Source organism: Bactrocera tryoni, chromosome 3, assembly GCF_016617805.1.
Source record: "Bactrocera tryoni isolate S06 chromosome 3, CSIRO_BtryS06_freeze2, whole genome shotgun sequence".
NCBI classification, from domain to species: Eukaryota; Metazoa; Arthropoda; class Insecta; order Diptera; family Tephritidae; genus Bactrocera; species Bactrocera tryoni.
In genome coordinates, this window is record NC_052501.1 from 18,808,883 (window position 1) to 18,825,198 (window position 16,316).

A 16,316-nucleotide genomic window follows, 5' to 3' on the forward strand; every position below is an offset into this window, starting at 1 on the left:
GCCGTGTGCTCTCTGTGCAGCTATGCTATGTATACGTTTTGTTGTTGCTTTTGGCGCGCTGATAAAGTTGCGGGTGATCCGTTGTGTAAATAATAAAATCAAATCTCTGTTAATTTGTTTTCGTTTTTTTTTCAACAACAACAATTCTTCGCTGTCATTTGTTTAATCTGCATGAATTTAAGCTCAAACTCTCTGTAAACACACGGCCATGTGTGCGTGAGTCACGTATGTTTGTGTGTTTGCTAACATCGGTTGCCCAAGAGCACACATTCCAGTGTTTAATGATGTTTTAGTCTTATCTAATACGTTTCCAAAAATAACAAATATTTAAATGAAAATATTTTTTTAGAATTTTTTGTTTAACACTGTAGGAATTATCTCTTAAGCTGCCGGTCACTGACTGAGTCGAAAGTTACACAATTGTTTGAACAGTGAGCATTAACAAAGTGACCAAAGCTCGCATGTCTGCAGCGGGAGTGCGAGCAGCAGGCGAAAAACTAGGGCCCTTAAATGCCCTTAGCCAAATATATGTGTACTATATATATCGTATATACTTGACCTCCATAACGTCATATAAATTTAAATAATTGTAAGTATATATACAGATAAATTATCGTTCATTGTATGTTTGTTGACAGTTTGACTGAAAGTGATTTAATTTTAGTCACTGCCCAGCGCAATTTTACGCCTCAGGGCACTCGTCATTAGCGCAGCGACAAAAACATACCAATAATTAGTTAATACGTAAGAATTGTACGTGGGGCCTAACAAAAGTTCGCTCAAAGAAAAATTAATTTTTTGAAATCACTGAGGCGTACGAAATATAAAGATATTATTTTTTCATTCATTTTCTTCTTTATTGGCGTAGACAGCGCTTACGCGGTTATAGCGGAGTTTACAACAACGCGTCAGTCGTTCTTACTTTCCACTGTTTGGCGCCAATTGGAAATTTCTGTGTCGAATACTTTCAGAGCTGGAGTATTTTCATCCTTACGAACGACATGACCAAGCCATGTCGTCCATGTCCATGTATTTTAATTCGTTGAACTATGCAATGCCGTTTTATAACTCGTACAGCTCATCGTTCCATCGAATGCCATATTTGCCGTTGGCAATGCGCAAAGGACCATAAATCTTTCGCAGAACTTTTCTTTCGAAAACTCGTAACGTTGACTGATCAGATATTGTCATAGTCCATGCCTCTGCACCATATAGCAGGACGGGAATAATGAAGTACTATTAGAGTTTGGTCTTTGTTGATTGAGAGAGGACTTTACTTCTCAATTGCCTCCTCAGTCGGAAGTAGCACCTGTTGGAAAGAGTTATCCTGCTTTAGATTTCGAGGCTGACAATGTGCCTTTTCCATTCAGCTCTGCAGCTCGAATTATTTTCTACAAGTGCAGATTGAAGAAGTCGCATGAAAGGAAGTCGCCTTGTCTGAAACCTCGTTTGGTATCGAAAGGCTCGGAGAAATCCTATCCGATCCTGATGGAACTTTTGGTATTGCTCAATGCCAGTTTACACAGCGGTATTAGTTTTGTGGTGATACGAAATTCAGACATAGTAGCATAGAGGTAGCTCCTTTTCGAGCTGTCAAAAGCAGCTTTAAAATCGACGAAGAGGTGGTGTGTGTCGACCCTCCTCACTTCACGGGTCTTTTCCGAGGTTTGGCTCATGGTAAATATCTGCTCGGTTGTTGATTTTCCAGGTCTAAAGCCACTCTGATAAGATCCAATTAATTTGTTAACGGTTTGCTTTAATCTTTCAGACAAACCCCTCGATAGAAGCTTATATGCGATGTTGAGAAGTCTTATCCCACGGTAGTTGGAGAAAATTGTGGGGTGTTTTTCTTTTTTCTTTACCAACCAATATTTGTAGTAATAGAATTATAGGTGCTTTCAATAAAGGCTAGTTTTTTACTAAATATTTTTTCTATATAGATAAGGGTTTGCCATTATGTTTTAAAATGATTTCGGGTAAGTGCCCGTGTGCCGAGAACACAAAACTTTGCCAGTTGTCTTTATCCTTTGCTAAGTTACGCTAGTTTAACATCCCAAGTGACAGGTCGCTATGCACTTGGTCCTTCCATTGGTTGTGTGGACGCCCTTGATTCGTGGTTTCATCTTTTTTTATATTCATCGTTCACGTGTACGGCTCCAAAGATCGTACGAAGAACGGTCATATCAATAATTCCAAAAGCTTTCTCATCTCAGTTCATCGTCGTCCATGTTTCTGCACATTATAAGGAAAAAGGGGTAGGGGGTTTCGAATCGCAAGCTTTCGAATCCCAACTGCAGCAATTTTGCTTGTTTACTCTATATACCTATTGTACCAGGAATGGTCCTCATCGCTGAACAAAATTTGGCTCGAAAACGACCTTCTTGGAACATTTCAAGAGCCCATATAGCTTGGCTGTATTTTCTACGCTTTTAATTTAAGATTTCGACGTAAAATATGCCAAGTTGTTCTATACGTCAGTCCAAGTTGCCAAATCGATTCTCTACGGTCTTCGTGTATACTTTTAGCTACGGCTGCTATATTTTGTTCACTTCGTGCTGGACAGACTAGATAGACCACTCCAATAATGAATGTGCTGTCTCAAGATAGGTAATGCGAATAGTACGAGTACGTTCAGTAAGCCAACTATGTCGACCATAAGTTGAGCGAAGCGCGCGAAACACATTCTCTTGTTCATCTTGTCATGATTAAATGCCAAATAATACTGAACAAAAAAATAACATGACAGCTTGACACGACTCACGCATGATCTGTCAAGAAAAGGCAATTGAAGAAAACCTGTACTTGGATCACCCGTTATTTACAATAAAATTTTGGTTTTGGTTCGAAAACAATCCAGATATTTGGAGGTACAATCATAAGAAATACTCCATGGCATTGGTAAAAAACTGTGGCCGTCGACTTCACTAGCTTTTTAAAAAAAAAATAATAATTCGCCGTTGGCAGGTACACGTAATAATCATTTAATCTGGACTACAAGCTGGATGTAGGTGAACATTCCAATCAAGCTCTCGGAGTATCTGATGAGGCACTTAACGCCGACTCACCGCTTTTCGATCACGACCGTTTTCGTTTAGTATTGTCGTATGAGATCCGTTTTTCATTACCAGTAAATAATCGTTTAAAAAAAAACCAATAAAAGGTATTTATGTAAGTCCGATAAGAAAACATTTTAGACAACTTTTTCTTGTGTTCGATTTTATTTTAAATATTTTTTATTTCTCAAAGGTTAACCATTAAAGGACTTGACGAAGTATCAAACTTAGATATCAAGTAGCTCTTAAAAGCGTTGATACTTCACCTCAAATGAAACAAAACTTCCATCTGGCTTTACCAAGGACCAGTAGGTCTACGGATGGCATGATAGCTGACCAGTGAAACCTAACCTAACCTAAGCCCTAAAAATAGGCATTAAAATAGCCAACTTTCATAGCTGGCAATCCAGCTGACGCTTGCTACATAATCCGGAAAACTCTTTAAGAATTCTTCAAAAATTTGAGCGCGTTGAATTTTTTGGTGTATCCAATTACCAGCAATACCAATTTCTAAATTACCCAAGGTTCCATTATTGGCGGTGTGCTAAAATTAGAAGCGGATAAAATTAGCACGCATGATGACTGTATCTAATAACAAACCTCTAAATCTATAAAGAATTCGAACGCTTTGCTATCTACGCCATATGAAAATGTGATAACAAAATTCGTTCTTCCTGTAGTCAAAATTGCTTCATCAAAGGACCAATTCACGATTTTGGCCGGCGTTTTTGGTTCAATAAAAATCGCCATGTGATCTGGACCGGTTAAAGTATAATTGTAACGTCGCGTATTGGTTGAATTCAAAACAGTTGTGGAAGTACGCGTTAGCACTGGTTTTTCACTGGGTATAATCGGTGACTCATTGACGGGTAGCCACAAACTGCTCGGCGAATAGAAAATGCTAAACGGGAAAAAATTATTTCAATTAAAATTCAGATTAATTAATTTTGTAATGTACTTGTAACTAACCTGGGCCTGTTTTGTAGACAAGTCGATGGATCGTTGCATACAACGCTGGATTCATAGATTGCTACGAAGCGATTTATCACATCTGAAAACGAATAATAAATGTCTGAGTATATGTTTTCCGTATAAAAAAAGGCGTTTGCTTTTAAGAGGACTTCGCGTCCAGCGATAACTGCTAAAGTTCTCTAGAAATCATTACACATTGTTAGTAATGCGTTGCGACTTTTACAGTGGATAAAAATATCGAACAAAGAATTTGTCTCAAATTTTGTGTTTCTGACCAAATTTCGTGGGCGGAATCGTTACGAATGAACGAAAAGACTAACGGTAATTCAGTTTTATCAAAAACACAAACCTATGAGTGGTACAAAGCCTGCAAAGACGGTCAAGAGATCGTTGAAGGTAGTTTGTGTCTCGTTCTGGATGACCTTCGATTTCTTCAACTGATATAAAACATTAAAAAATATGGTGCTTGAAAGTTTAATATAAAATGCGATCTGAATAGGAGTCAAATTTTTAGGTGCTGTTTGGAACGAATATGGAGCCTACCATTCACCGCTTTCTCTGGCTGGTATCAAGTTTTAATCATAACTGGAGCTTATGATTCCATTCCGCTGTCATAGTCAGACGCTATTTTTATTTGATGACAGGAAATTTCTCCCGTATCTTTCATTCACCAGTAAACTTATTCGATTTGCCCTTAAACTAGTAATGTATTTGGTTGCAGTGCCCCAATAAATATGGTACTAAGTAGCTTGAAAAGGTTCTGTCATATCGTTTTATCTACGCCACTCAGTCTGACGTGTGGAACGACTTGGCACATTTTACGTCGAGATCTAAAATTGAAAGCGAACAAAAAACAACTTGTGCAAGAACTAAGGCCGTTCAACCTTCCCAAGCGACTTCGTTCCGCTCTATGGGCTCTTGCAAAGATCCAAGAAGATCCGACGTTTTCGAGCCAAATGTTTTTCAGCGATGACAACCATTTCTGGATCAATGGGTATGAAAAAAAGCAAAATTGCCGAATTTCGCACGAAAAGCAATCTGAAGATATATTTACGTGCTGTCATTTCATACAGACAGAGTAAAAAACTTTGTTTTGTGAAGTGTATTACAGCTACCCGCCGGGGAAAGCAGAGTAAGAGTAAGATTATCGATGGTACAACCAATAATTTTGATAAAAATGAGCTAGCAACCCGAAAATACTATTTCCTGATTGAAGTCGAATTTGAATACATCTTTGTTTTTAACTTATTCTGTTACTAAAATCGCATTCCCCTTCCCGAACAACTTACCTTCCGCTGTCTCAATATGTCGATCTTGTCCATAGACATAAATCGCCGACTCGTTGATGCGTGTACTGCCATCGAGGTTATGATATATTTGATTTGTGTGCTGTTAGACAAATAAACCGTAAGTTTGCTTATTCGACCGATATCTGTTGTCGAAACTTACCTGAATTGAATAACGCTGTGGTGCTAATTGTGCGGTATAGGGTATGCCTATCGGGGTGGAAGCTAATATAATGGAAACTACAGTGACAGCCAAGAAGCAAGTTATGAGCGAACGTGCCTTGCGAAACCAAAAATACAGTGGTATCTGGCAAAATAAGAAAAATAAAAATTTGCCAAGGAAATGTGTATAAATAATTCATATTTGCCTTACCAAAAATCCACTGCATAGAATCGTAATTAAAATGGCAACCAAAGAAATTACTAAATCCGGATTGGTCGAACCGCCATTGCGCCCACTTACCGGTATTAATATGAAAAATAAATACTCCGCAACATATGTCAAATACATGAACGGCATTATTTGACTCATTATAACGGAAATGGCAAACCAATGACCTGCGTGACACGAGAATATCAAGTCAGTGCACCAACACTGCAACTAACAGTACTTACCGATATAATGCAGTTGTGTTATTAAATTTATAATCAAAGCTGCTGCATAAAACAACACCGGCAACATGCACATATAAGCCGAACGAATATTCAAAAAGGTTAAAGTGATGGTTAAAATAATTAGCAGCAGACAATGTGAGTGCATAAATAACTGTATGCGAAAATTCAAACTAAGCACGTGCTGGAAAAGATAAACATTCCACAAAAATCAATAAAAGCGCTGGTAAACACAATAACGGTGTTAACTTACTTTCTTTGTACTTTCCAGAAATATTGCGGGGCAAATGCCCAAAGCGAAAAATGCTGGACAAAAGTAAAGGCCGCATATTAACCAATTTGCAGAGAACCACGACATGGAACACCCTATAATATCCATAAAGTAGGCGATGAGTAACGGTATGCCAGCAGCCAATGCGAGTGAGAGTATTTGTATGCTTAGTGTGTGTAGGCAATGCTTGGTGAATGGAAGCCAGCTTAGACTTGATTTCGTTGCAATAAAGTAAAGCGAAATTGCGATCGCAAGCAAAGCGGCCGCACATACAACCAGATTGATGATAATGCTGGTGTTCAGCGTATAAGAAAGCACAAACCAGCCGAGGAAGTCGTAGAAAATTAAATATTCAGGTTGGTAGTTACTAGTCTGAGGAATAAAAATTAAGGAAATATTATTAATAACGCTCAGGACTATTTATAAGTAGACTCACAAAGGTGTTTTGAAAATATTTTTTTTTTTTCGATTTTTGATCGAGATTCAAATGTGTTATTGAAAATTATGATACGAATAATAGGAATTTCATGTTCCATCGAAATCTGTATATCTCAAACGGGCCGGAAATAAAAGTCGTAAGTGGAATTTTAAAACTCTTCTCGACGCCAGTAGAGAAGAAGAATATTAGACCATAATTTCTAAAATTGAGCTTTTGAATCAAAACATTCTTACTTACCATTATATTCCTCATTTCAGGCGAATTACCGATAGATTTCGCCAAACTTAGCACATTATCGCCAGTATTTTGGAGGGAGGCTTTCGGAAAAACACTAAAGCTATCGAATTTCGTATGGTAAACGTAACCGTTATAGGCATAAGCCAAATCAAGACCTGTAAGAATAACAAATTTACTTATTTGGAATGTAAATATTTATAAATCATGACAATCATGGAAGCACACCAACCCTGCATACCACCATAGTTTCTAAAAACTCGGAAATCTGTGTCAGATGGTATTAAATTGTATTGAAAGAGTTCCTCAGCTAGGACATTGGTGAACGGATGTGGCACCCGCCTATAGTAGTTCATAAGCCAAGGGCTATTGGCAGCAGTACGAAATAGTAGTTCACGACCACCCGAACCAGCGGCGTCCAAGTTGATTACGACCCTTTGAAAAAAATTAATATCAATTAAGAGTAAATCTATATATATTTTTTTACGGCTCAGACTTGCAGTTCTTTGCCCATTTGTGTTGGCGAACAAAACCGACCGATGCAGAGAGCAACTCCTCCTCAGCGCCATTGAATAAAAACACTATCGGATGTTCAAGTGGTCCATTGGATGTTGCCAGTACACGTAGTAACTCCAATAAGACGGACAACATTGCGCCATCATCACTTGCACCGGGACTTGTTGGTTTGCTATCAAAATGTGCATTTATCAGTAAATAGTTTGGACTCCTACTGGTTTTGGCACTCAGTTTGACTATCACATTTTGTACGCTCTGGTACAAACGTGTGGAAAAGTATTGAGCTGAGACCACTTGCTTATCCACTTCAAAATCAAAGTAATCACTCTTTTGATTTTCAATTTCACTAATTTCATCCATTAGCAATTTCACCGCTTGCACTTCATTTGCCTCACTGCCGACTACCCTAGGACCGAGACTAGTTAGTTTAAGCAGGAAGTCCTCAGCTCGTCCAGCAATAAATTCGTCTGTGTGGGTTGCTGCATCCTTATGTGTGAGTGGTGTGGGCAGGTGGTATACCTGTTGGACCACTATTGCCGCATAGAGTATTATCCAGAATGCTGTGAAGCAAGCCGCATAATACCAGTTGAGTTTTTCATTTCGCCTGAGCTAAAAATTCGTTTTTATAAAAAGTTAAAAAAATAGTTGTCGGATGAAAAGAAAACGCAATAATTTTAGAGTTTGATAAATATGTGATGAGTAAATAATATTTTGAGATCGATATATACTATGGAAATAATATGTTATAGCTACCCTAGAAGAGCTCAAATCGAGCAGAATCGGCGATTCTTATGTCAGTCGAGTCTCCATAATTAGAACGGTCCACGATTTGTATACGGCTGATTATCAACTCGGCAACATTTCTCAAAAATACTTAGTAATAATTTTTTACCGTTACGACAACAATAAAAATTAGAACGCTGAAGTGGTGATGCTTGCCACCTTTTTTGTAACTGTTCGAGAAGGCTGCTTTTTGGATCTCCCATGTAATAATAAGATAACGCGGTAACTATTTATATATAAGGTCTACTCCGTAATCGGGTAGAAGATCTTTAACCGGGAGTACTGAAAGTAACGTCCCTAAAATTCAAATCATTTTACGGTTTACCTAGTCCTCGTTGGCATAGTAAGGATTAAATAAGTTGTCTTCGAGGTCATTTAATGGTAAGTTCAGGAAACGTGCGGTTTCGACTGTGTCGGACCATAGGGAGAGGGGTAGGGATAGCAGGGTATGCAAAGAGGTGATTAGTGTCATGCCGTTACTCGTTGCACGCTGGACACATATTTGGTCCAGTAAGTCAGGGTCGACTCGGTATAAGTAGGAGTTTAACCTGCTTTAGTATCCAGAATGAAGCTGCGCAAGAGTAACTCTCGATTTTCGGGGCAACTTGAGCTCGTCGTCTGCAATAGGTGGTGGTTTGACTTCTAGTACGCCATTCACTGCGAGGGAGGGGATATGTTATGGCGGTCAGTGCATGACTGAAGGTTGTTGTGCCTGAAGTCTGGTCGGCGAATTATTGAGGAAGGACCTCTTGATGCTTCTAGGAGGCGGTTCCGCTACGAGCAGGTGACTGCAGGTATGATTTCTATGAAAGCTTTATTATGCTCCTTAATTGGGAGCATACGTGCCCTACTGTGCAGGTGTTCGATAGGTGACATTAAGAGGCATCTAGACCGGAGTTCAATATTCAGAAATGTCTGTAGCTTACTCGTGTGTATTTCACTGCATCCAGATGACCATAATGGTGCGACATAGTGAAGCCTTTTATTTTCCCAAAAGCGTTTCTTTGTCTTTACCCCATGTGCTGCCGGTTTGCGACTTCAGGATTTTGTTGCGGCTCTGTGCTTTGGCAATGATCGTGGTCGTGTGAGGAGTGTAGGAGTACAGGCTGTCGAATGTCACACCTAAATTCTTATTGACAGTCGGAATTTTAACGTCATCGACTGCAATATTAAGGTCAAGTCTGTACTCCTTCGTCCAGTTTATGAATATGGTCGCTGTGGATTTAGTGTGGGAGAGTGTTAGGTGCCGTGCAGCGAGGAAGTGAGAAAGGTCGTAGAGAAAATATCTTGTAACCAATAATGATACATTTGATGACCTCTACTCGACATCGTCTTTGCAAAAGTTGCAGGTCTTCTGGTATGAGTCTAGCTTAGACAAGCTTCATATCCAAAATATTAATCGAAATTATTGACACAATCCATAAAATATGTTGAAATACTATCCATCTAATGCCAATACAAGGATTTTCAAGCACTGTTTCTTTAATGTTTCTTTCACTTTTCCAATCAGAGGCAGATGGCCGAATCGGTGAGATAACTTTTCACGGATATGCAATAGTAGAAACTTTCTCAAAATTTACAATGCTGAAATTGAGGATATATGTATGTGCTTTATGGCATATATGTAGTTATAATGATATTTTTTCAAAAATCACATTTTTTCCATACACCAGTTCTTCTTCTTCTTAATTGGCGTAGACACCGCTTACGCGATTATAGCCGAGTTAACAACAGCGCGCCAGTCGTTTCTTCTTTTCGCTACGTGGCGCCAATTGGATATTCCAAGCGAAGCCAGGTCCTTCTCCACTTGGTCCTTCCAACGGAGTGGAGGTCTTCCCCTTCCTCTGCTTCCCCAGGCGGGTACTGGGTCGAATACTTTCAGAGCTGGAGTGTTTTCATCCATCCGGACAACATGACCTAGCCAGCGTAGCCGCTGTCTTTTAGTTCGCTGAACTATGTCAATGTCGTCGTATATCTCGTACAGCTCATCGTTCCATCGAATGCGATATTCGCCGTGGTCAATGCGCAAAGGACCATAAATCTTTCGCATAATTTTTCTCTCGAAAACTCGTAACGTCGACTCATCGGTTGCTGCCATCGCCCAAGTCTCTGCACCATATAGCCGGACGGGAATTATGAGCGACTTATAGAGTTTAGCTTTTGTTCGTCGAGAGTGGCCTTTACTTTTCAATTGCCTACTCAGTCCGAAGTAGCACCTGTTGGCAAGAGCAATCCTGCGTTATATACATACACCATACACCAGTTCACTGTAGATTAAAGCGGGTCGGTTTTTTTTCTATAAAATGCGGGAAATGATGTACAAATTATTCTGAACAACTTTCCCCAAGATGCTATGGGTCTAAAACCGAGTTCGCGCCAGCGATTTTTGAGGTGAAGTTTAAAAAATCTGAAAAATTGGAAATATGTGATATAGTTGACCAATCTGGCCGATTTCGACAAATAATAAAGAAAACTGGCGAAAAATGTTTATGATCCCCAAAAAGCTTCGCCTTAAACATTGCTGGCTTGAATTCGGTTTTAGACCCATAGTCTCTTAGGAAAATTTTTTCAGAATGAACCGTAGAACACATGCCGAATACGCGATTATTTCAGTTTTCTGGCTCCGTGTAAAGGGCGGGTTGCTTTATATCTTTCCAGTAATTCTCATATCGTATCATTTGATTAAACAATGTGTACATGTTCAAGTAAGGGTAGGTCTGTTTTTATTCGTAGATATATTTTGTGTTGTTGTTGTAGCGGCAGAAAACATACTTGAAGTGATGTAGAGGGATGGTGCCGAGTTGACAGTGCTTGGCTGGATAAAAATCCAGGGCTGTTCCAGTTAGTCAGACCCGGATATGTCGGGGTCTGTCGACAGATGTCGTGTAAACGGTGTTCTATATATTGTATCTTTTGTATCGGTTGTTGTCTCATTGAAATATACGTTTATATATTTATGTTCTTTATTTCATTAATACATTTATTGTATATACCATTTATATATATTTATCAACTACACTTGATTATCGATTGGCTGTCTTTCCGAATTATTTCCTCACTAAAAATGAACTTCTTCACACCGGCACTAACGACGAAATAAATGTTTTGATGAATGGAAACATGCCTCATATGGGTTTCTTATAAGATTGTTACTATAAATTGCAGCGATATGAGAAAAAAAAAACACTCACAAAATCACGAGTTGTTGGAATTATAAATTGATTAAGTGTGAAATCTAAAGTACTTTTCTTCTTAATTATAGCGATAGTGAATTGTAAGTAATATATTATCAAGACACTTGTGTGATAACGCTCAAGTACCGTTAACTTCATATACATTGTGACAAAATTGAAAGTGTAAATAAGACGCAACATATTTATTTATTCATCAATATTTATTTTGTCGCCTTAAAAGTAACCCCAGCAGATGTTTTACACTTATACTAACGGTTTTTCCAGTTCTCGAAACACTCTTCATAAGCACTTTTTGGAATGGCCGAAAATGGGGCCACTTTCGAAGATTGCTGACTTTTTGCTTGTCAAATTTATAAATCCATGTCTTCTCGGCAGTTATAAGGCTCTCAAAGAGACCTATTTACGGCACTCTTTTGGAAAAAAATTCAGCTTTATCGAGACGAGTCGAGCAAGAACGCGTTTCATACTCAAAATATCCACCAAAATCATTCGAACGGACTCGCGAGAAAAGTCAAGCTCTCTTGCCATCTCTCTAATACTTGCTTCACGATTTTACTTCACTTTTTTAGTATTTTCATCAGTTGAAGAGGTCGAATGTCGTCTCGAACGAAACATGTCTTCGACGATCTCTCGACCGTCTTTGAAGGCTTTGTACCACTCGTAGGCTTGTGTTTTTGATAAAACTGAAGCACCGTAAGCTTTTTCCAACATTCGCAACGATTCCGCACACGAACTTTGATAACCAATAGAAATTTCGAGACAAATTCTGTGTTCGATATTTTTAACCCTTGTTAAAATCGTAACGTTTTTGAGGTATACTGTATTAAGTAGCTGCTGTAAGCAAACTGGTTGACAGATCGCACTCATATTTGGCGTAGTAATTAAGGACAGTCCTAAAAACTTAGCAAATACATATTTTTGAAATATCATTTCTGGTGTCAATTTTGCGGTGCTTTTTGTCACAATGTATTTACGGTGTCACCTGAGGAAGATTAGTGTGTTTGCAAATAGCTTTACAGAATTTCTCAACATAAATTCTCAGAATAATAAACCAAAATCTATATATATAAAATTAAGTGGCAAAACTTCCTGTTCGCATACTCCTCCTAGACGGCTTGCCCGATTTCAATGAAATTTTCAGGGGTGATTGGGGTCTGTTTGGAGGGCGCACATACGAAATTTAATGTGTGTGTCATTGCACGTTTTGCAAAAAAAAAAAAAATTATGCATCCCGCCTATACAAATTCTCATGAAATAATGTTTTGCCGCAAGATTGGCAGTGCTGTCAAATGCCTTTTACCAGAGAACGTATAATATAGAGAAGGTTCAACTACGGACAAGCGTGTAAACTGTCAAGAGCCATGAATTTTCTATTAGTGGATTTCACCACTTTTGGCTCAGAAGGAGAAATTTTAACAGAAATGAGTGAACAGAGCTGAGTATTTAATAAAAATTATGCTCAGAAATATACACCGCTTTTGCAGACGCAAGTTGGCATTTTGGCTTATATTTTTATACGCTTACATGCTATCATACCAATCCATATGAATATCATTTTGCGAATTTTTGTGAATTCATGCAAAATTGATAACATTATTATTAAATTATGCTATTTTCATGGTAATATTTGTAGTTAATGTCCAATTAAAAGCTACTTTTTAAATTTTTCTTATCTTTGATAATCTACTTATATACATACATATGTACATATATGAAACAAAGACGGGTTTGTTCGGACACTTATAACTCGAGATCTGCTGAACCAATTTTCATGGTTATTGATTCGTTGGATTTGTCTCCGCCCCGAATAGCAGAATGCATATTAAAAACAATGAAAAGTCGATATGTGTAATGAATACTTAATCTTCTTACATATACTTTTTTTCATACAAATTTTTTTTCAATTTTTGTTTGTTTTGCTTTTTAATATTTTGATTTGTAAATTATTTGAATAGTTCAATTTCGCTCGCTTGTTTTTTTATTCCGGAAAAATTTTTGAAAATTATTCAGTGAAAACTTTATGTGTGTTGCAGATTGAACTTCGTTACAAAGCCATGAAGAGCTCGCCCTAATCTCGGTCGGTGTTCTTTTTGCCATCAACGTATGGCAGCCCAAGCAAGGCAAGGCAAGAAGTACTCCCAAAATGCGATGACATACGTGCGAAATTATGGATCGCGGCGATCGTCACGATATCACAGCACGACTTTTCAAACAACAGTTACGATGTTTCATGGACTTTATCTTGGAGTAATGTAGGTATATGTGGTGCTGTTAGATGCTAGATGTCCAAATGTTTGGTGACAACAGAGAGGTTTGTCGCACGTACACATTCTACTTTAGATGGTAGATGGTGGTTACACCAGATCAAATTGAAGAAACCATTTCTGCGGAAATTCCTGACGCAGAGAAAGATTCAGTATTATAAGAAGTGATGAAAACCAATATGGTACATGGACCTTGCGGACACCACAATCCCACTTCGGTTTGTGTGTCTGACAATAAATGCACGAAACGATATCCAATTGCTTTTCTTTCAGAATCGCAAACTGGAAATGATGGATATCCACTCTATCGTCGTGGCTCATCAGACGACCATACAACTTAGAGTAGTGAATATCGCAGTTGACAACATATGGATCGTTACTATATTCGCCACTGTTGTCTAATTCACATTCAAAAGTCATGTCAATGTTGCGTATTGCAGTTTGGTGTAATCGATAAAATACGTTTCTAAAGACGTCACCAAAGGAAGCAACATGGCGGTTACTGGTCTTGAACGATACGGTCGATACGTGAACTGCAATAAAGCGCTTTGTATGATATTTACTTTTGCGATTCATGAATGTTTTCCGACTGTTGTGCGTCTCGCAGTTAATTTGAAGAATGACCAAATAGTCTATTTCAACAAAGAGAATACAGTACAGACAGGGGAAACACCCCCAGCAACAAAATTAACATTTACGAGTTTTTTCTCAACTTTCGTCAGTGAACCGATTGCGAGAACTTGCTCTATTCGGAAATACCTTGATATTACACATACAATTACAATTACAATTGATGGAACATGATAATCACTGGAATGAAGTCCGCACACTTTTCGCGATGATCAGCCTTCAAATTCCCGTCAGTTATGGGATACGACGAAAAATTACATTGCCGAAGACATTTTACATCGTATACGCTAAGAATTGGAAATGGGTCAATACCGGTTGATACTCCCGGTGGTTTGATATCAATTCCATATGCCGTTTATCAATTCACGAAAGTTGGACTCATCAGGAATGTTTATACGAACATTGGACAAATTATTCCTTAAATGCATGCGCAATGTTAGCTGGCAAAAATACCGATGTTGTTGACTTAAGCTGGAAGATTCAAAGTCAAATTCCGGGAGACTTGCGGTCATACAAATCGATCGATTGTCTTGACAATGAAGACAACACCGTGATTTATCCAGTGGAATTTCTAAATAAATTCTTTGGAGAGGCTTGGTATGCCACCGCATCATTTGCGACTCAAAGTTGGATCTGTCGCTACAATGTTTCGCAATATGATTGCACCTATCAAATACATGGGGCAGAATGCTTGATTCTACGGATTTCTTTTGAGTTCTAACGATTTGCCATTTCAGTTCAAACGTATTCCGTTTCCAGAGAAAATTGCATTTGAAGTGACAATCGACAGGACACAAGGATAGTCGCATAGTGTGTGCCATAAATTTGGAAATGCTATAATTTTCACACGGCCAGATATACGTGGCGTGCTCACGAGTTGGAAAACCATCTTTTCTGTACACCGGAACAGAAACCAAAAATTGTTGTTTATAAAGCTGCTTTACATTGAAAAAAAATGTAGCAGAATCTCAAATAAATGATAATCAACACAATATGAATTTTGGTCATTTAAATTCAAAAGACATAATTTCGCGCAGGACAACGGCTGCGGGGTCAGCTAGTATAAATATAAATATTCTGGGTATTGTATGACGACTTAATAATTTTGATGAATAAAACTATTCATACAAAAACCCCCGCACAAGTGAAACATTTATACGTACTTACATCTCATAAACTTGAAAAGTGTTTTCGCTCTTAAGGGAGAGACGTCTTGCCGAAAATGAATTCTATTGCAAATAGATACTTTTTGCAGAGTTTGGTTGAGTACAAACATGTCTATATATATGGACATATATAAGTGATAAACGCAATATGTATAACGGTAATTTTAAAGTTTTAAAATGAATGGACAAAAGAATTCTATACATTCTTCATAGTACTGTATCTTCAATCTTCAATAAAACTAATTATCCCGCTAATATAGTTTACAACTCAACTTCACTTTAGTTGACATTTTTCATTTTGGTGTTATCAAAAACAACTCAACGTCTACTTCAGTTGAAATTTTGTACTTCGATGTTAGCGAAAACAACTCAACTTATACTTCAGTTTAAACTTTTCACTTCGGTGTATCGAAAAAAACTCAATCTCTCAAGATATCTTCAATAAATAATAATGTTAACTATACCTTACAACACAACTCAACCTCACTTTAGTTGAAATTTTGTACTTAGGTTACCGAAAACAACTCAATCAGACAAGAGTTGACTTGTTATCAACTTTTACTTCGAGTTTTTGTCGACAACTTTCTAAACAGAACTAATTGCTAACAAAAATGCAGTACAACAATTACTTTACTGTGCGATTAGCTTATAACTCAACTCCATTTCAGTTGAATTTTTGCACTTCGGTGTCATCAAAAACAACTCAACCTCTACTTCAGTTGAAATTTTGCACTTCGTTTTTATCGAAACTTCGTTGTTATTGAAAACAACTCAACCTGTCAAAACTTGTGTTGTTATCCTCTTTCAACTTAGTTGTTTGTTGTTGACAGCTATAAATAAATTTCTAAACAGACAACTAATTACTAACGAAAATACAGTGGAAATTACTTTACTGT

At 37.9% G+C, this 16,316-nt stretch overlaps 1 protein-coding gene across 1 annotated transcript; it reads right to left on the bottom strand.

Moving 5' to 3' along the window:
- Nucleotides 1-3,199: 3,199 nt before the first annotated feature.
- Nucleotides 3,200-11,268, bottom strand: LOC120772616 (endoplasmic reticulum metallopeptidase 1-like). Its single transcript, XM_040101331.1, has 12 exons — nucleotides 11,160-11,268; nucleotides 7,364-7,992; nucleotides 7,100-7,302; nucleotides 6,871-7,025; nucleotides 6,177-6,566; nucleotides 5,927-6,107; nucleotides 5,685-5,869; nucleotides 5,475-5,618; nucleotides 5,315-5,414; nucleotides 4,023-4,104; nucleotides 3,654-3,954; nucleotides 3,200-3,597 (listed from the first exon to the last, which is right to left on the bottom strand). Exons 1-12 carry the CDS (start codon nucleotides 11,160-11,162, stop codon nucleotides 3,430-3,432), a joined length of 2,541 nt encoding a protein of 846 aa, XP_039957265.1. The 5' UTR covers nucleotides 11,163-11,268; the 3' UTR covers nucleotides 3,200-3,429.
- Between the last annotated feature and the right edge of the window lie 5,048 nt (nucleotides 11,269-16,316).